At 41.3% G+C, this 21,586-nt stretch overlaps 2 protein-coding genes across 3 annotated transcripts in view; both read left to right on the top strand.

Moving 5' to 3' along the window:
- The window catches only part of MLXIPL (MLX interacting protein like), a 50,581-nt gene extending 47,253 nt beyond the window's left edge, over positions 1-3,328 (top strand). For both annotated transcript variants that reach the window (XM_026708561.2, XM_026708559.2), the window contains exons 14-17: positions 25-152; positions 695-818; positions 1,041-1,170; positions 2,970-3,328. In XM_026708561.2, the coding sequence (XP_026564346.1) occupies positions 25-152; positions 695-818; positions 1,041-1,170; positions 2,970-3,091 (504 nt within the window). In that variant the 3' untranslated portion in view covers positions 3,092-3,328. The remainder of the gene's footprint in view (positions 1-24; positions 153-694; positions 819-1,040; positions 1,171-2,969) is intronic.
- Positions 3,329-8,366: 5,038 nt separating this feature from the next.
- On the top strand, positions 8,367-9,957 carry DNAJC30 (DnaJ heat shock protein family (Hsp40) member C30). The gene has a single exon (XM_026708563.2). It carries the CDS (start codon positions 8,642-8,644, stop codon positions 9,353-9,355), a length of 714 nt encoding a protein of 237 aa, XP_026564348.1. The 5' UTR covers positions 8,367-8,641; the 3' UTR covers positions 9,356-9,957.
- Positions 9,958-21,586: the final 11,629 nt, after the last annotated feature.

Below are 21,586 nucleotides of genomic sequence, written 5' to 3'. Positions count from 1 at the left end.
TCCTTCCTTCACCCCTCTATGTAGATCAGCAAAGCTACAACCCTGCAGAAAACAGCAGAATACATTTGCAAGCTGCAGCAGGAACGCGCTACCCTGCAGGAGGAAGCCCAGCGCCTGCGGGATCAAATTGAGGAGCTGAACGTTTCCATCAAGTAGGCCTGCTGGGAACGCCCCGGCTTTTTTTGGCAAAGAAAGGGATTTGGGTGTCTTTTGGTTGCTGACATGGAGCTCTGGCATGGCATGGACAATCGGCCATACAGTAAAGTGGGGGAGGCACAGGCCAGAGGCTCTGGAGCAGAGGTGGTATTCAGCAGGTTCTGACCAGTTCTGGAGATTTCTAGTGGAAATTTTGAGCATTCGGAGAACCAGCAAATACCACCTCTGACTGGCCCCACTCCCATCGAGTCTCTGTCTCCCGAGTCCCGGCTGGGTCTTCTTTTGTTTCCCTGCACAGGAGAACGGAGCTGGAAAGCAGGTTAGTGGGGTGGGGAGGAATGGGGATTTTGTAGTAACTTTCCCCCAGGAGTGGGGAGGGAATGGAGTAGTATCCTTCCCCTGCTACGCCCACCAAGCCATACCCACAGAATCGGTAGTAAAAAAGTTCGAATCCTACCACTGCTAGTCTGGAGATAGTGGCACCTGGCTTTTGTGCCAAATCCAGGTTTCTCCCTAACTTGTAATTCCTCTCCTACAGCCTCTGCCAGCAGCAGTTGCCTGACACGGGGGTGCCCATCACCCGCCAGCGCTTTGACCAGATGCGGCATATGTTTGACGAGTATGTCCGTTCGTGCACCTTACAGAACTGGAAGTTCTGGGTCGTATCCTTTGGGAAGAAGGCTGCTTGCATTCCCGAAAGGGAACCTACAACGCTTTGACCAGAATAATGATTCCCTGAAATTGCTAATGGTTCAAGTATTTTTTGCAATGATTCAAATAGTCCTTGTGCAAGCCACAGGTGATAGGGTATCTAATTTGCCACCTAGCAAAGGTAGTAGAGAGAAAAGGCAAAGCTGGCTCCTTAACTGCTCCTCCACCATCAGTTCAGCATCATCATGCGGCCTCTCTTTGAGTCCTTCAACGGGATGGTGTCCACCACTAGCCTAGAAAGCCTCAGTCAGACATCTTTGGCCTGGCTGGATCAATACTGTTCACTTCCAGCACTGCGACCCAGTGAGTCATTGACTTCCTTTTTGTTTTTAGTTAAGATGGTTCTGGGCAAAAAGGGCAGGGATTGGGGATTGAATAAAATCAGGAAATAATGTTTCAACTTTAATACAGCATGGAGTTACTCCAGTGTTGAACCAGGACCTCAGGTATAATCTTGACTTGTACAGCAATTTAAAAAAAGGACACCTGGATTCAATTTCTTCCTTAGTTATGGAGCTTATAATAGATAGTCCAAACTTTACTGAATGCCTTGGTTTGTGACTATTCAAAGGTGTGACTGCTGAAAAAGAAGACAACTGTTCCTCAAAGTTGCAATCTTTGCTGTGGTCACATGTTCACAATTTGGGTGCTTTGTAACCAGCAAACATTTACAATGATTATGTGCGATCACTATTTGTAAACATCATAACTGGTTTCTGATAAGCAAAGTCAATGGGGAAGCCAGCAGGGTGATGTCTTGCTTAATGAATAAGAGTGATTCACTTAATGACTACTAGGGGACTGATATCGTAAGTCTGGCATAGTCACATTAGATAGATAGAAAGATAGATAGATAGATAGATAGATAGATAGATAGATAGATAGATAGATAGATAGATAGATATGATAGACAGACAGACAGACAGACAGACAGACTGACTGACAAAGTTAACGGAGTCCCTAGTCCTCCACTAGTCATCACCAACTATAGGGGGCGTCTCCATTTCCAGGCCACTGAGCCAGCACTGTGTGAAAACATTTCTGCAGTCATGTGGCCAGCATGATGTCACAAAGTGCTGTTATCTTTCCATAGTAAATAGTGCCATACCTATTTATCTACTCAAATTCCTAGATTGGCAGGAGCTGGGCTGAGGACAGAAGCTCATCCCAATGTGTGGTACTTGGATCTGGAATCTGGGCTTCTGGCTTTACAGCTGACAGGCCAGCATCTTAACTGCTGAGCCATGACACCACCTGTATCTATGTATGTGTGGTTGTATGTGTATCTCACATCACTGAAATGCCAAAGGAAAGTGGGATATAAATACGGATTATAAACAGTGTGGATGCTGACTTTTACGTCACAGATCCCTAACTCCTGGGCCATGGCCCATTTGGAAACAAGCCCGCAAGTGGCAGGCCCTCGTGCACATATGCAACTCAACTTGTGTGAGTGGCAGGCTGGTTCCCTTCTCCCCCTGGTAGTGGGCCATGGGCCATGGGTTAGGGACCTCTGTCTTAAAGAACACTGGAAGCCGGAAGCCAATTTGAATGCTAAACGTAATCCTAATGCCAACAGAAATACAGTATATTGTTTCTGGAAGAATCACTGCTTGCCCAACACAGTGCTTTCATCTAAACCCAAACCATGTTATGTGTGATAGTTCTAATGACAGCATTCCACCTTCTGTTTGATTTTGTTCTTTTCTTTTTGTGATATGTCAGTTCTTTTTTCTCAAAGAACCCCTCCCCCCCATCATTTATTATCATCTTGCTGGCTGAGGAATTCTGGGAGTTGAAGTTCATGCATCTTAAAGGTGCCAAGGTTGAGAAACACTGCTATAAAGCATAGGAAGATTCAGAAAGAATGTAACCGGGTATGCAGAATGAAAGAATGAAGACAGTATATATGGGAAGGTTTATAATACTTCATATCACTTGTGACTTCTGCAGTGTTATTTCTTTGGGGAGAAGTCTTGCTGTACTTTGCACTGGCAAGATTCAATATTTCTGTTTCCTAAGGAAGCCTACCAGAGCAAAGGAGCAGAAAGTTTTAGAGGTATGTCATGATTTTATATTCTCCACACATTTTTTTCCCTTAGCTGTACTGAGCTCCCTTCGCCAGCTGAGTGTTTCTACTTCAATCCTGACCAACCCATCTGGCATCCCAGAACAGGCTACTCAAGCAGTGACAGGAATAAGTACCATCGATGGCTCTTCTTAGCCCAAAATTGGGATGCTAACCAGAGAATGACAATTGCCAGAGGAGTCCTTCCTCCCTTCATAAGAGCCATATTTATGAAACAACTGATTGACTGGTTCTCTGCAGGAAACTTATAGAAGAAGCATCTTGTGTTGATTTTTTCTCCAAAGTTTCTCTAACTCAAAAGCCACCTGGACCCACCTTGTCTCCCAACCTGGCCAATGAAACAGAAGTGATTAAACTATAAGATCTGTGTGACCTTTTGTTTTGTCTTGGTGGGCTTAGCTGACATCTTCCAGTTTATACATTAGTAATTCATATAGGTGTGGATCTTCAGTCCTCTGTAGTACTTTTTCTGACTTCAGTTCAAAGTCTTATAACTATTGTAGATCCACTTTGGAAGTCCAACAGGAACAAGAGGTGATGTGGCATCTTTTAGGCTTTGTAAAGTTATGTATCCTTACCAGTGCATAATTTTACAAGTACAGGTACATCTCTAAAAAAAAAGAGTTACTGTATACCTGAGAAGGGATTTATGCTTTAGTTCCTGTTTACTACATCATCACTGTGTGTCTTTACTGAGGGGAGACAGTTACAACTTCAATTATGTTTTTTACCCTTTTTCCATTTTCCAAGAATATGCATAGTTCCAGAGTCAAGCTTACAATGTTTATGTAAGTCTGCCTGTGTGTACATAGTTTTTCAGTAGACAACAAGTCTACCCATATTTAGAGGAAATTAGTAGCATAAGACAATGTCAGGTCAGACCAGAGATTCATTAGATCCACAATTTTGTTTCCAGCATTGGCCGGTCTAATGTGTCTTAAGAAGCTCAATAAAGAGGGCCCAAAAAGTGATGTATTATGGAAGAGAATACTTAGCTCAGGGATGAACTGTGGATCCTTGGTGCTATCTGAGCTTGGTTGTTTTTCTTGTATTTCCCTGCACTTCATTGATCTTTGATAATGAAACATCTGCAAGAAAACAACCAAGGTTAGAGAGCATCAAGGACCACAATGATATACAGTACTTATCACTTCCCCCTTCTGCTTGATCTTAGCATCTGTGATTCAGAGGAATACTGCTTCTACAGTAGAAGTCCTATTTGAAACATAATTGGCAGTACAACTGGGGCATTATTGTAAGATCCATCTTATCCAATTTTATACATTACGAAGGCAAAACAGGATCTTTTGAAAGACTATCGGTCAGAATGAAAATTCCTACTATGGGTGCCCCAAAAGTTTATCATCTCTCAATATTGTTCCAGCTAGCAGAAGAGCTAAGGCCCAGTCACTTTCCGATCACCATCTGAATAGTACAAATAGGCCAGCATAGCAACTTTTGTCAGTAAATTACACAACAAATCCAGGGGAAGGGCCACTTAATATAAAAAGAGGCTGCACTGTGGAAGAATAGGCCCTTGTGCTCCCCCCCCCCCACCATTTGTTTCTTTCCATCATCAGCATATCTGAGTTGCCAACAATATAACCTTGATGCTTGATATTAACAGAACATGAAGAGACCCCAATTCTGTGTCCCCTGGGCAACAGTGATGTCACCAGCTAATTCTTTCACCCCCAGAAGCGCCTCGGTGCTTCCAACATGGAAGTAGTATCTTGACACTATAGGGTAAAAGTGACACATTGGTTTTGAAACTCTGCAGCCACTAGCAATAAAACGCTTTCAGTGTAGTGTGTTTTTTAAGTATGTGGCATAATAAATCTTTATGGTAGCAAAAGTTTCTTGGTTATTTTGGTTCCAACAGATTAAGATGTCAACCAGCTTTAGAAAACAATTTCAAGAAATTCCAATAATGTGGACCCACAAACCCAATTATAGCTGGTAAATTCCTGTAGGGTCTTATTTTGCTCTGGCGTGTGCAATAAAATCAGGATCCAGGAAAACCTGATACCAGAATATAAAACTGGTTTAACATTGTGCTAAGCCACCCTTTTATTTGATTGTTTTAGCACAAGACCCACATGCAGGAATTTTGGTCCTGCATATGGTTCCTAAAACCTTGCTGGATCACACTGTCACAATTAGATAACAAGCTCTTCAGTTTTTGACATTGCCATTTTTTTTTCAGTTAAAGGTAAACAATAGAAAGGCTTTACAAGGATTCACATCCCCTGCTTCATATACCCATCTCCCCAGCTACACTACAGTCTACTTTTTGGTAAGCAATAATATACAGGGTGAAAACAGAAATAATAAATAGTAAGCTAAAAATGTAAAGGCACAAGATAAAAAGAAAAGGAAATAAAACTAAATCTAGCTTACACTAGCACCATTGAGGACATTTCTCCATATCCTTCCATTGTGATAAATCATCTTTGCTTCTATTATGCTCATGCATCACTTCATACATTTTTTCATTATAGTTTTCATTTCCTACCCTTGAGGCTCTCTTCAAGCACATCTTTCTTAGTCTTTGCCTCAATCCATTTCTTTGAACAAAAGTTTTTGTTTTACAATCTAATCCTCATTCGTTCTCTCTATACTGCATAACCAAATGATATTCCCATGCTCATTTCATATTGATAATAGATTTCTGTATTCAGTCCAAATTCATTTTGTATCTTCCTGTTTTATCACCCAGTTCTTAAATATCCTATAGCCATTGCATCCAATATATTTGTTCAATTTCTCCTGACAAACAATTCCCACTTTATTAAAAAAAATGGGCATAGTGTACTTACATATAGCTGTTGTGCCTCCAGGCTTGGATTCAGCTCCTGTGATTGATATGAGTTCAAGTGAAGAGGTTATGTCAGAACAATATGAACCAGCCTGGCTTACTGATTGGACTGATAACCAGGATGAGGAGATGGACGTGACAAAGGACGACAGACCTGATGTATTAGAATTGTCAGGACCTTTGACCTCCTCTGGTTCCTTATCTGATCAACAGCCAGGAATGGCTGACAGGGAAGTTTTGAGAGAGTCTTCTAGTGGAGATGAGAACTTGGAAAATTTGTGGTTAAATGTAAAAAATAGAAGACGGTTGAAAAGGCAAAATCAGCTGGAGCAAATGAGAAAGGCAAGTCAGTAAATTAGCACGTTGCCTTAATGAGTATAAAAGGACACAGCTGGGCTGGTACATTTCGCCAGGAACAAAATGACTATTTGAGTGAGGACGTTACAGCAAAGAGCTCTGAGGCTGAGGATTTATTGCCAGGACTGGTTTGCCGGACAGAGTAAAGATTTATGCTGTGGTTTCTGCCAGCCGTTATCTTGTAAGACTTCTTTCCGTTTGATTTAATTGTGAAACGGCTGCTTTCTGTTTTGTTCGTTTGAATTTCGAAGGGGAGTCATAACATATAGCCATGTTTGTTTCTTTTGACACTCATCCAGTACAATATACTACACATCACCCACTAAATTTCTACTAGCATCTGCTTGCTTTTGCTTCCATTTTCTCATCTTTAGCAACTGCTCTACAAAGAGTGCCAATTCATTTTTTTTTCTTTTTTGGCTTTTATGGGTTGTCTTGCAATACATTAATTTGCTCCACTTTCTTTGTCAAACACATCTACCTGGATCGTTGGTATATTAATTCTCAGATTCATGCTTTTCATTGCATCATGCAGTCTAACATTCATTGCAAGTCTTTTGGCCAACCACAAAACATCACTGGCACCCTAAGTGTGCTGTCCCAGCCAGTCTATGGGAATTGGATAGTTACTTAGGAATTATGAGCTGTCCCCTTAAGGGAATGCATCATGGTAAATGTAGTTAAAGGTATCCTGGGAAATGTAGTTCATGTCATGTGGCCACATCTGTAATCCTGATTGATCACTTTGAGTTTATCTATCTGCATCTGCACAATTTACAAATCCACTACTGTGCAGAATACAGAACACTAAGTACAGTCTGTAAATGACTTGGAGAGGGCTGTAAAGCATTGTGAAGTGGTATATAAGTCTAAATGCTATTGCTACCAGAGCTCCTTAGATTTTTACCCCCAAAATACTTAAAAATACATTAAGGAAAGAGCACACACCTTGCCTTACTTATTAAATGCTAAACCATTCATTACACATTCAATTTCTTTACTTCCATCACATATTACTCTTACTTCATTCAGCAACCAAATTTCAAAATGTTTGGTAATTCAAGGCCACTCAGTTTGAGTACTTTCTCTCTAAATCAACAAATGTAAAATAAATATATAATTGCACAATTTTGAAAGTGTAATAATGCGTCATTTTGACATCACCGTGGCTTGTTACAGGTGCCTATATTAATCGTGTTAGTTTATATTCAACCAGAGATGGACAAATGGCCCTGCAAGTAGAAATTACCTTTTTTTTTCATTCCTCCCCACAACTTTGGGGTAAAAGGGCAAGTGTTTATAAGAGAAGAGAAATCTAGTTTTATCATTTAACCATGACGGAAAAGAACCACTTTGTTTTCAGACTCAGGATCTGCTCCCTGAAGCATATGTGAAGTCTTCAAGCAACTCACAATGCAAATATAACATAATTACTACCCACCTCAACAGACCCAGCACTGCTATAATTCAGGGTTTAAGCTACTGCATTATAAATGACACAAGAGTTCACACATCATGACACCCTTTAATTGGGTTTGTTTCATTCCGATGTAGATAATGCATAAATGCAGCGACTGTAATTTGCAATCGACAGCATATAACACAGCATTTCAAATCAGTCCAATCACCTATGGTTTTTAACACACTGTAGTTGCTATACTGAATCCATTTTGCATAGTACACTAAATAATCAGCTAACCAATAGGGCCGAGTTCTCATGATAAAAGCCACAAAAGGTTAAAACGGATTGCGTTATGCAGCAATTGTAATTTGCAATTGTCCGAATGCAACCATTAGTGTTAACGATTGTGGTTAATAGGGTTATGTTAACACAGCAACAGAAAACCTTACAAAACCCCACAAAACAATCTTTATTAAAAAAAAATTGATAACAGGACGGTGCTAGGCGGCACTAAATCTTCTAGTGTCCCATTGAGCTGCTGCCAATAAAAGTCCCGAACTACGCAATTTCTGCAGACATTCGATTCAGACGTTTTGGATTCCGAACCCACCCTATAAAGCGCTCCCATTGGTGGACAGGTGGGGTGACGTAGAAAACAGAATTCATCAGGCAGATAAACGCTGCGTTTGACGTACTTTTTCCCGTATTGGCCTTTGCCCCACCTACCAGCTCCTGAATTGGCCAAGCTCCCCGTCTGTCTGTAGACCACGCTCTCCTGCCCTCACCTCCCCACTCTTACCGGAAACGAAACTACAGTGACCGCTTTGCACATGCGCACATAGCCATTCCACGCATTGGGTCACACCGTCTCTCATTAGCACACTGCCTTTATCTCTGTTTTCGCCTTCTTGCTAGTGGCTTGCACGCCACGTCCATCAAGAGCGCACCAATAGCTGACTACGCCCCGCCTTTTGGCTGGCCAGGAAGAATTTTCCAATGGGCTTCCTTTCTGGGTTACCGGCTGATTTTTGCTTCAGGCGGTCGGGTATCTTAAGATGGCAGAGGTCGCGGGGAAACGAGTCGCTGTCGGCTTTTAAAGACGCTGCCTATGGCCCTGGCAAGATCGCAGCGCCAGTCAAGGGCCTCCTCGGTCCTCGCCTCAGATCTCCTCTGGCCGTCCTTTGGAGCCGGTCTTAGGCCCAAAGCAGCGCTGCCTACCCTTGCCTTTCGTGGACGATCAGGTCCTGGCCAGGGTAACGGCCAGGAGGGAGAAGGCGGGGGAAACGTTTGGCGCCGTGATCGCCCGAAGGACCTGTACGAATTGCTGGGAGTGCAAAGCAACGCTACTCAGGCCCAAATTAAGACCGCTTACTACAGAAAGTCCTTTCTCTATCACCCGGATCGCAATGCGGGCAGCGTGGAGGCAGCCGATCTCTTCATCCACATAACTCAGGCCTACCAGGTGTTGGGCAGCCTCAGTCTGCGCAAGAAGTACGACCGTGGCCTCCTCACCCAGAAGGACATTTCCAACGCCAAGAAGCCCCCCGGCAAAAGTAAAGCCGCAGCCGCAGCCCAGACAGTGTCCAAGAAGAAGCCGGTTTACACCTCTGGCTACCCTTCAGGCAAGCCCATCTTCAACTTCGATGAATTTTACCGAGCCCATTATGGCGAGCAGTTGGAACGGGAGCGCCTGATGAGGCTAAAGCAGCAGGAATTGCAGAAACAGAGAGAGAACCAGCAGGATGAGCAGTACAAATTCCTGGAAAATTTTCTCTTTGTGCTGTTTTTATCAGGCGCTGTGATCCTACTCAGATACCAGTGAAGAGACGAGAGAAGAAAGTGGTGCTAACCTTGTATGCTGATCTCCTCTTGGGGAAACTTTGGGAGCCGGCAAAGCAGAAAAGGCATTTGTGTGCCAAGGCATTTGTGGACTTTCTGCTGCAGGGCACTCAACAGATTTTGGGTTACATGAGCAGTCTCTTGGAGAACCTTCATCTAGTGCCCGGAGGACTTTACAGTTTTAGAAAGATTTGAAGCAGGCATAGTTTTATGTAGTTAATTGTCCATGCTTAATAACATAGGTCCTAGGGAGAAGGAGTGTTTGCCCATGCAAAATATTATCACCATATGCCACTCCTATAGCATTAAATTCTTCCTCTGAGTCAAGAGTGGAAGGATTTGAGGTGATTTTTCCTTTCTTTTCGCATGGGTTGAAATGTTTCTGGTTTGGCACAGGCATATTTATACTGTTGTTGATACTTCTGGATTTGGGCCCAAGGCTGCTGCAGAATGTAAAAGTACAGGAAAAAATCTGAATGTTATGAACAAATGTTTTTGTTAAGCATTCAAATAGAGGGACAGTTTGACTTCTGGTACTGAGAGCCAATCATGTCTTTATCCTAAATATAATTTAATTGGATAAACAGTTTGACCATTCTGGGCTTTTTTTGCAGATTGTATTGTACAGCTGTACTGTGGTTTCCTTATGTCTCCAAAACGTTCAAGCCACACACAAACAATTTATACACACACACTTTGTTTTAAAACTTCAGAAGCATAAAGATTTATGATATACGTTACTGAGCTACTTTTAACTATGACATCGTTTACATTAACATTGGGGATGACTTACAATAGTGCCAAAATGTGCTTTTTAATTGGAGGTTGTGCTGTCTGCAGTCATCTTCCCAGGGCTTCCCCCCACCCACCCCAAAAACCAGCATTTACATGATATTTTAAACTAATTTATCATGTTTCTTAACTGACCCAACCAAACAATTGGGTAACTGAATTATCCCATTTTCACACTGTGTATTAAATTATTAACAAATCAATGGGATTGCATAATAGAATCCCAGAAACCAACATAAACACAAGCTACATTTAGTATATTGTACAAATACATCTATTTTTTTCTAAATATGTCTTCTCTTGCAGCCTTAGTCCTTCATAGGTGTAAACCCCATTTTTCTTTTTCCCTTTCTGTATGATTTTCATTTTAAGTCTCCCTAAATTGTCTGCTGTCTGCTCCTAGTCTGGATGACAGCGAAAGAGTTCCTGCCCTTTCAATTTTTAGCCAATAACCCCTCCCCTATAGCAATTCTCCTTTGTTTTCAAAAACTGGAATGTTGTTCCTAAACAGTACTATAGAGGGAGTCCTAGTACTGTACTGATCTACAACTGCTAGTGAAATCATTTAAGATTCATAAGCTAGAGTGCTTTGTTCTTGAACTAGCTGGATTTAAGAAGAATGAATCCCCATATATGGATAGCAAGAGGAAATAAGTTTCTTGTGATTGATGAGTGTCATAAAAGCAGCCATCAATCTGAAGCTAGAAAATGAGTTCTGTTCTATTGGATATGAAGAACCACCACACCAGGAGGGAGATTTTATATACACACACACACACACACACACACACACACACACACACACAATATATATATATATATTCTTTGTATTTTGTAATTAGCTTAATTTATTTGAACTGCCTTTAGATTGTTGCTCTGCAGGTAGATTTCTATTAGATGCCATTTCAGATGGTTGTTCCTGTTCATCCCAGGATGTTTTAAGGATCGCTCCAAATAAAGTTCCTTGGAAGATACAGAAGCCAGTTTAGACGTTGTAATAGCTGATGTAATAGTAGACAAAAAAAGGCACTCTGAGGTATTATTGCACAAGAGTATATGATAAATCATAAATCAGCGAATAGCATTTTGACTTGTCATATAACCAGCCTTCTACATTTAGGGGCACTTTTCTAAAAGTGTGCACGCATCAAAACTGAGCACCAAGCCCTGTGTTGAATTAAGCATGGCCACAGAGAATATAAGATGCCCATAATGAAAGCTTCCTAGTTTTTTTAGTGCTGCCACCCCCCACCCCCCGCCAAGATAATATTATTTCATCTGAGACCTTCTGTAAGATTTCCTGCAGTATGACAGTATGCTGAAATATACCTGCTAGGATCGCCTAGGCATTCTGTGGAACATTTCAAGGAATTCTACACCCCCCCCTCCCAATCTTGCATTGTGTGGCTTAGGTTCAGGTGGAACTGCATGGTGGTCGCTAGGGCTTTCTGGAGAAGCTTGCAGAATCTCTGTTGCCTTGCCTTCACAAGCGTATCTGGATGCTGCTGTTGCCAAGGCAACGGGTGGCCCATCAGCAAGTTGGAGAGCCTGGCTGGCCCTCTCCACCAATAGCAGAGCCTGACTGGCATCCCAGAGACAGCGGCTCCTGCCTGTAACCAAGGGCTACCCATTGGCAAATGGGAAGCAGATCTTTCTTTCTCTTGCTCAGCCTAAGCAGATAGAGGGCTAAGATGACTCCCCTCCCCTTCTCTCCATCAGCAGTTTCTGAGCAGCCAGTACATGAGCAAAATAACCTGTCCCTTGAGATTTCTGTGAGGATGGGGATCCAGCCAACTTTACCAGCTACAATTTGAACAAGCTATGCTTGATTTCTAACGTGGGAGAGCCCAGGAACTCAAAGCAAGGCTGAACTTTGGTTCTATTCTTCATTTGAATGGACTTGTGGGAACAGCCTGAATTAAAAGACTGAAGTTTACATCTGGTGTGCTATCAAGGGTTTCACAACAGAGACGTTGTGATCTGTGAGATACCCTGGTGTCACTTTGAACCTGGAGGTATGTGTTGGTGCAAGCCATTCTTACCATGACATCACATGCCAAGAATGAACAATGCACCTGTCATATACCTAGCATAGTCCATGAACCCACCCTCAACATCTCCAGTTCTTTGAAATCTGCCCCTTATGAAATGGACACTGAAACATGTATTCTATGTGGTTCAAAACACACTAATTTCTTGAATTCAGATGTGTGACATTTGTGCCAAATGGCCAAAAGAAAGCAACTATCTCAACTCCAAATGAGTAAATTTGTTAAGACCTGATATGAAACCTTAGAATTTGGCTATGGAGTGGGATGAGGTCATGGGGAGGGGCATCTTTTACATCAATTGTCTCTAGCCTGGGCAACTTTCAGTTGTGCTGATTGGCAACCAATTTACTTGGTATCACTGGTGTAAGTTCTTACTGTGTGAGAAATACAGTTTGCTGCCACTACCCTCAAAATGACAACCACAACTATGCTGAGTCGTTATGTTCTTTGTTATAAATTATTGGTAGTAGAGTATCTTAGACATAGGAGTGGGGGTATTAACTATTGTGTGTCATTTTCTCAGAACTGATTGTTTACAAACAAAATTTAATAATACTGCATGAATAATTTACTAAATTTAAACTCTGGGCAGCTTACAAAATTAAAAAAAAACAATAAAAACAAGCACATAAATAGACGATCTGGACTAAAACCACCAGAATAATAAATACAATACTAATTTGTGGCCCCACCCATACATCAATGAACACAGGAAGAGAGTCAGGTCTTAAGGGTTTTCTGGAAAGCCAGGGAAGTGGGCACCTTTCCTATCTCTGGAGGTTGCTATTCTAAAGTGGGGGCGGTAACAGAGAAAGCACACTTCCTTGGCCCCAGAAGTTTCATGGTTTAAGAGTAGGCACTTACTCTGTATACCAGGTGGTCAGAAACAATTGGAGGAAAACCTTGGATAACCAGGCCATATACATCATTATCATGTATATACAGATAATAAGAATGTGCAAACTATTATAATTTAAGAATGATAATTTCTGCCTAAAATGAGAAATCTGCGTTGATTTCTTGTGTTATCTGTTTTTTCCTCCCTTGGCTAGCTATGGTATTCTCAGCAGTCTTTTCCAACACCAAAGTTTAAAAACTTCAACACATTTTCTATTGTATTGCTTCAAAGTCCAACTTTCATACCGGTATTTGTAGGAAAGGAAGGAAAGCCACTGACTGAACCATTCTGATCTTTACAGACAGAGAGAGGACCAAAGTATGTAAATATTTTTTCCCCATCGCCTTCACTGCTATCCTAACAGGTGCTAGTTTTTGATGTTCTTTTGTGTTGATAGATGATCCTAAGAGCTTCCGTTTGATGTCTTCATTGTCAGTTTGAAGGCTATTTGCTTCACCTGTTGTCATTCTTTTGTTATTTCTTATATTTAAAACTTAGCCCCAATTCTTTTGGCTGCTCCTGGACTTTCATTACTTGAGTTTGCAGTTCCTTTGCATTTTCTGCTATCAGCACACGTTTGTTCCTACTGTTTTAAAACCAGATCTTCCAATCCAGCCTCCTTCAATATATATTCAGCGCAGAGATGGAATAAATAAGGAGAGAGTATGCAGCCCTGTCTCATTCCTCTGCTGACCTGAAGAAAATCTAATTCATCATGACCATGGCTTCCTGCCCTTTGTACAGATTTCACATGAAGAGCCAATGAGATGTTCTGGATTCCCCCAAACCTTCCACAGCTTGACATAATTGACGCAACTGAGGGTGGTTTTATAATTAATTAAACACACATTGATTTCTTGTTGATATTGTTTAGGTTTCCCAATTATTCAGCATGCATCAGCAATAATGTTTCTTGGTTTTGGTATTTTCTAAAACCAGACTGAACATGTACTATCCCCCTTTCCATGTAGAGTACTAATCTGTGTTGGATTAATTTAGCATTATTTTGCTAAACACTTTGCATACTCATATACTTTCCAGACTCCTTTCTTTGGTATTGGTATGTAAACTGAGTGTTTCCAAGTACTGTCATTGCTGTATTTTTCCTGACTATGAAATCAACATTGTTCTGTGATTTTTATGTCAGTGTTCAATTCACTCTATTTTAATTTGTTGGTGGCTAGCTCAAGTCATTTAATCTTTTGCTGTATTGAACTTTCCATATTCCCTTTGTAATTCTGTCTTTGCAGGTTTGGATTTTCCTTTTCTGCATGGCAACTCAGCAAGAGATCTGGAAGGCTTTAATCTATCTGTATCATAAACACCATTAGTACTCCAAAAGGCTTAGTACTCCCTTCCCTCCTTCTTTCCTTCCTTCCCTCCCTTTAAAAGTCACGAACAACAACAAAAGAAAAAAGTGCATGTCCTGAATAACACAGTATCACCATCTTCTTTTAATGACCCCATAATCCCTACTGGGGTGGAGTCTGGGCAACTGAACGGAGCTGAGTGTTTACTGGCTAGATGCCCTTCCTGTTGCCAATGTGGAGTTTTTTTCCCCAGCATATGTTCTCATTGTGCTCAGAGAGACATATCTGCCTCTACCTAGGATCAAACTTCTGACTGAGGCAAGAGCTCCATCTCTAGGCCACCACACCACTCCTGAATAACACAGTATAGCAACTCCCAACCAACGGGCCCATTATTATCATCATCTTAACCCTAAAACTAAAAGTAAAACCAGCTTGTCAGGAGAGAAATCTTCAGGAAGTTTGAAGGAATTGATATTTAACCAGGTTGTGAATTTGTTTCAAAGGTATTTTAATGAAAAACTCCATGAATCACCAATAGTAAAAGCGGGAAGCTCAGAATCCTTTTGGATGAGAGTGGTTTATAAGCCACAGTAAATGAATAAATAATAAAGCCTTCTCTTTCTACTAGCAAACAAAGTGAAACACAGCCTGGAACATAATCTTGAATTTGGGATGGATCTCCCTTCAAGAGTTCCCTAAAATTACTTGGACTCTTAAGAAATAATGTCTCTATGGCTTCTGCCTTTATCTACGTTTTCTTATTATTGCTATTGGTTTGTGGTTATATCCAGTGGTTATTAATTACATGCACGTTTTATGTTTTATTAGTAGCAATATTCAAAATACTTCCCATCCGCTTTCAAAAATGTCGCTGTTTATTCGACTTGTAGCACCTTGCCAATATTTTGTCTGGTGCTTCCCCTAAACAGCATGGCTGGCTGTGCCAAGGGAACTCTCTGCCAGCTGCTCCCATTCTATGCGCATGAGCCTTTGGCAATGCAGATTTCTGTGAGATTGAACATTCCTCATCCATTTATCCTGGAGGGCTCCAGGCCGCTGGCCCAAGTCCTTCCAACTGATCCCAGCCTGTGTGGAATTAATACTGAACTTAAAAATGCAAGCATCAGCCCCCTTGTGTGTTGGCTCCTGGCCACCAAGGAAAAACTCAGACTAATGGAAAGCCACTGGAGTGGAGTATTCAAGGACAAGCTGGGCCAGCAAGACCCACTTTCAAGTCTACCCACAAGCTCTGGCCAGACACACATTCTGAGACACATGACAAGGAAAGAGAACTATAACCCCCACAATAGCTGGGAATTTACTTAGGAAACTAGTTGCTTCAAGGTAAATGTGGGCTTGGACAACCTAGAACTATGCTGCCTACGGTTGGGTCTAAGCGTAGTATACAAAATTATCTACTACAATGTCCTACCCGTCAATGACTACTTCAGCTTCAACTGCAACAATTCAAGAGCACACAACAGATACAAACTCAATGTAAACCGCTCCAAACTTGATTGCAGAAAGTACGACTTCAGCAACAGAGTGGTCAATGCCTGGAATGCACTACCTGACTCTTTGTTACATCCTCTAACCCCCCCACTCCTTTAACCTCAAACTAGCCACTATTTACCTCACCCCATTCCTAAGAGGTCTGTAAGGGGCGTGCATAAGTGCACCATCGTACCTACCATCCCTGTCCTATTGTCCCCATTTATTCGAATCTATTTCCTGTATTCATACTCATATCTATTCTTATACCTATTATCTTGTAAGTGATTGACAAATCTGATAAATAAAAAATAAAATAAAAATAAAAAGATTATTGCTTTGATGGACATCAACTTCCTGATATTTCTAGCTTCTAATCGTTTTTTTCAATACTGTACTATCCTTTTCTGATTCTATAAGATCATCTTCCCCATTTTCCGTCTTTCTTCAAACCTCCTTCTATAGTTACTATTTCCTGGCTATAGAAAATTTTTAAAAAATCCTTAATCAGATTTGATGAAGATCTAACAGATGCATTCTCAAAGCATATTAAGCTTAGTCCTACCATTTCTTTTAAGATTCTTACAGACTTTCACAAACAGGTTGTCCTTGACTTGCAACCATTGTGTGCTGTCCCAGCCAGTCTATGGGAATTGGATAGTTACTTAGGAATTATGAGCTGTCCCCTTAAGGGAATGCATCATGGTAAATGTAGTTAAAGGTATCCTGGGAAATGTAGTTCATGTCACATGGCCACCTCTGTAATCCCGATTGGTCACTAATTTGACCCTTGATGGGTTGGGGGAGTTTTCCTCACTATTGCCTGAACTCCCTAACTCATGGGAGCTGCTTTCTATCACTACAAGATGGGTTAGGAGATAACCATTTTTTACTACAAGGCAGATATGCAAAGGATTGGTCAGCAAACCATATATCGCCCTCAGGCCCTATGCACACTACCAGGGAAAGACCCTTCATGGTTGTCCATAAAACTGAGATCGACTCCTCATCCACACACAGTTGGGGAGAGGATACAACCCAAGTTAGATCTCTGAACACAAGGAGAATACAGTTTTGTCCTATGCACCACACTCGTCACTCGCTGAACAGCTGCACTGGGTTTGCAGAGAAATCACTGACCCAACGAAAAGAGTTGCTAAGGGAGTACCAATACCAATAGGTGTTGTGAATCCAAACACCTGTCCAAGTACTGGATAGCCAAGGTGCAATGCAACTTATGCCATAGTGACCAACACCCAACCGTGCTGCATCCAGACTCTGAGCTGCCACTGCAGAAATCTCGTAACCCTCCTTCGGACTAGGAGCCTCAACATAACACAGAAGCATGCAGGGCTCCTCGGCAGACTGACAAACCTCAACCAAAACCAAGGATGAGTGTCAACTGCACAGCACTGTGCGCCGACTCACCATGCCCTCATTCTGTCTTCCTATCTGTTTAGCCAAAGTGTATCCTGAAGGACGCCCTGAAGATGCTGTGAAAATGTATGTGCAGATAGACACTCAAAGCACCTGCACCCTGGCCAGACCTGCATTCTTCGACCTCTTTGAGGTGCAACAGAATGAACTTCACTTCACTGTATCAACATGCCACGCACCAAGAAGCACAGCGGGGAGGAAAACTACTGGACTCTGCATAGAGTCATTGGATGGAGGTTCCCAGTTCCCATTACCACCTGTATTTGAATGCGATGGGGTACCGAACGACCGCAGTCAGATCGCAGCACCTGAGGTCATAAGTAGCATGCCTCACCTACAGCACTTGGCTCATCACTTTCCCACTCTAGATACGGAGGCTGAGATCCTATTCTTGCTGAGAAATAATGCCCCACATGCCTTTCTCTTCTCTGAGTCAGTAGGTGGCCCTGTAGATGGCCCAGTGGCCATCAAATCTCCACTAGGATGGGGGATCGTAGGAATTGACAGTGATGATTGGATGCAGGCTCCAACCCAGGCAAATGCCTTAGCACCATCCATTCTAACTGTCTTCCAACACCCTTTAGAACCATCGAAAACAAGAATGCCATTCCAGCCTAAAAGGCCACTGGCAATTAGTACACTTTCACTAGGACACCCTAAAGAGTCTCTAACAACTACCAGACATCCACTAAGACGCTCTACACAGGCATATACCTATGCAACACCCTTTCCAACAGCTTGCCGATGCCTTTTGACACTGTGGAAGCAAGAATACCATTACAACCCGAAAATGCCACCAGAAGAGACCACCAGACTTTCACGATTGGTACCAAGAGTACCTGTCAACCCTAAAAGGCCACCAGAGGTGACCAGCAGACTTTCACCTTTGCCGCCAAGAGTACCTGTACACCCTAAAAGGCCACCAGAGGTGACCAGAGGACTTGCACCAAGAAGCCGAATTGAACCTCAAGCTTTGCATGCTTTGCTTTGTTTGATGCTTTATTAATGTTTACTAGTTTATAGTTAATTTTTTTTCTTTCTTCTTTTAATAGTGGAATTTACAATTCTAGGTGGGGAATGTGGTGTCCCAGTCAATCTATAGGAATTGGATAGTTACTTAGGAATTATGAGTTGTCCCCTTAAGGGAATGTATCCTGAGAAATGTAGTTCATGTCATGTAGCCACATCTGTAATCCTGATTGGTCACTAATTTGATCCTTGATGGGTTGGGGGAGTTTTCCTCACTTTTGCCTGAACTCCCTAACTCATGGGAGCTGCTTTCTATCGCCACGAGATGGGTTAGGAGATAACCATCTTTTACTACAAGGCAGATATGCAAAGGATTGGTCATTAAAGAAGAACTTCGTCACAAATGGGAGTTATGAGGATACCTGATGAACCAATAAATATACTTTGTTATTGACGTCTTGTTGAGTTTATCTTTCTGCATCTGCACAGCTTAAAAATCCACCTCTGTACAGGATGCAGAAAAAAATTGTTTAGTGACCAAAGTTACATCAGCAATGAAAAATATGATCTATGACTAGTTTGCACATTTATGACCATTGTATTATCCCCAAGGTCACATGATCAGAATTTGAGTGCTTGGCAACCTGCATGTATTTATGATGGTTGCAAATGGCATGGGATCAGGTGATCAACATTGCAGAAATTGCAGTTTCCCAGCTGGCTACCCACAAGCGAAGTCAATGGGGAAAGTTGGCTTTGTTTAAGAACCATGTGCTTTACTTAAGTACTGCAGTGATTCTTTTAACAATCATAGCAAAGGAGGTCATAAAATGGGGGCAACACCCTCCTTATTTAGCAATGGAAATTCTGCTCTCCATTGTGATTGTTAAGTCAAGGACTGCCTGTATATTTTCTGCTGTAATATCTTCTAGTTTTTCATATATTTTTTAGATCTGATATATCTTCTATGCTTTTCAGTTGACTGTGTCCCATCCTCCTTATGCTGGCTTACACTCTAATAAAAACTTGATTTGATTTACTAAACTTAGTGACAGTAATATGGGTTAGACTTGGGGAATAGTGTCTAGATTGTAAATCCAATCCAGTTGGTCTGTTTATACATAAATATTAGGTGAACACAGATGACAGCTTCACTAACCAGTTATGTTGCCCAAATAGTATCTGAAATGTTTGTGAACATTTTCATGCCATGCTACAATCGACATGGCAGACAGGATGCAAAAAACTTTCTCCTCCTTTGTTTTCTCAGATCCTTAAACACGCCTGAGAAGTTAACCATTGCAAAGATCTACCTGATACTGGGTTTCTAGAAAAAGACAAGAAAATTATGTCTTGAAACCCAACACAGTTGAGTTGAGAGGAGCTTCATTAGTGTTTCTTACTCATGCCCATTGGGATCAATCATGATATTCTGTACTGAAATGTTTTCCTTAGCGTGTATGTGTATATCTATGACTCAGCAACAAGGGAACTGAAGTCAATTCTACTTTTATCTGATCTCTCTGGCATAAAACTCAGTCATCCCGATTCAACTACACAATGATTCTGCAGGACACGTTAGACTAAGAAAGACATTGGCATGCTCATCCACTGAATTCTGCTGAATGAAAATTCCAGCTGGATCTCCAGGATTAATTTCAGTTCGCAGTCACTTTAAAGCAACAGAGCTACCAAGATGATAAAGAGATAAACATATTATTCTTTATATTGTTCTTTCTTATTAGAATTATTTATTCATTTCAGGGCTGTGGGAAAGTACAGTTGTTGTTTTTTACTTTTGTACTTGTCAATTGCTGGGGTCTAAGGCTATAAATAATATTGTTGTATTAATAGTAGCAATTAATAAGAATAAGCATGTCACTGTAATTATTTTTCCTAATTGTTTTGCTCACATTTTTCTCAAGCTTTAAAGCAATCTTCTAGGGATAAGTCAATTGTCACTAACTCCTTGTTATACATGGCAGGTGCCAATTGGTAACCTATCTAGACCGATCTACTGACATCATAAGTTGTTTTATTTTGAACATGGATATGGCATCTATTCTTTTTAACAGATCTTGCAGAAAATTGAGCTCTTGCACAAATCCAGTCATTAGTGTTGATACAGTCCAAGTCATAATGCTTATTTACTTCTGTTCAGGACTCTGGAGAAGCAGCCAAATTCAATGTGCTTTGGGGCACAAACTATATTTTTTATTCAATCAGGGTCCATTCCCATCTTCTCCTCCTACTTTTCCCATTCAGCTGACCTGGTGCTCTGGCCAAATCTTCTGTTCTGTTGGTCTTAATCCCTTGGAATGAAACCTCCCCCTGTAGCCTCCTACCCAGAACCTGCGGAACTCTCCACTGGATTTTCATATGATCAGCAGAGGGCACTGCTACTGTTCTTAAGTGGGCGGTTCTTTTTCCCTGGAGCAGGGGTCTCCAACCTTGGCAACTTGTGGACTTCAACTCCCAGAGTTCCTCGGTGAGAATGACTAACTGGGGACTCCTGGGAGTTGACGTCACACATTGTAAACGTGCCAAGATTAAGAGACACTGCTTTAGGGAATGAATTGACACTTATCCAACAGCCCTTAACTTCAGCTTTATGAATACATATCTGGGCTGCTAGATAAGGAATAATTCATTTTTCTGAGGGAAGTTTTTGCGACTCGGATACACGGTGTCTAGACTTGGAAAACCAAGTCATGTTATGCTTTCAAACAAAGCTGGCAAAGGCTGTCCTCAGACTGGCATGCATATTTCCAGAATGAATATGTGACGATCTGAATGTGCAACCGTAACTGTTAAACATAGTAACTTTCTGAATTGGCATAAAACGCTAGAAGACACTAGTACAATGGCATCAAGTGGTTAGTCATTCAGCATGTTATGGGAACCAACATAATCTTAAACCCTAATATGATTATGTTGGGCCTATCTTCATATTCCCCCACAGCAAGTATAGGAAGCCAGTCTTGGAAATTCCTGCTGAGGAAACCCCAACATAAAAGATAAAATCAACAGATATTCTGCAAAAACCGTGCCCTCCCAGGTGCCTTTCCCATATATAGAATAATAAGCTTTGAAAACGCTGCATACAGAAATGTAGTATTTAAATTTATTCCAAAGAATATATATATATATATATATATATATATATATATATATATATATATATATATATATATATATATATATATTCCACATTTATGTTTCCACACTTATGTTTCCAAAAAACATTACATGGAAAAAAACGT

This window comes from Pseudonaja textilis, chromosome 1 (assembly GCF_049901715.1).
Source record: "Pseudonaja textilis isolate UNSWEBS1 chromosome 1, rPseTex1.2, whole genome shotgun sequence".
Lineage (NCBI taxonomy): Eukaryota > Metazoa > Chordata > Lepidosauria > Squamata > Elapidae > Pseudonaja > Pseudonaja textilis.
Note: the sequence above shows the minus strand (reverse complement) of the source record. Positions and strands in the feature narration are given on the sequence as shown.

Bases quoted from the DNA above. Each gene is read 5' to 3' on its own strand.
- DNAJC30 (XM_026708563.2), top strand. From the start codon at position 8,642: ATGGCCCTGGCAAGATCGCAGCGCCAGTCAAGGGCCTCCTCGGTCCTC.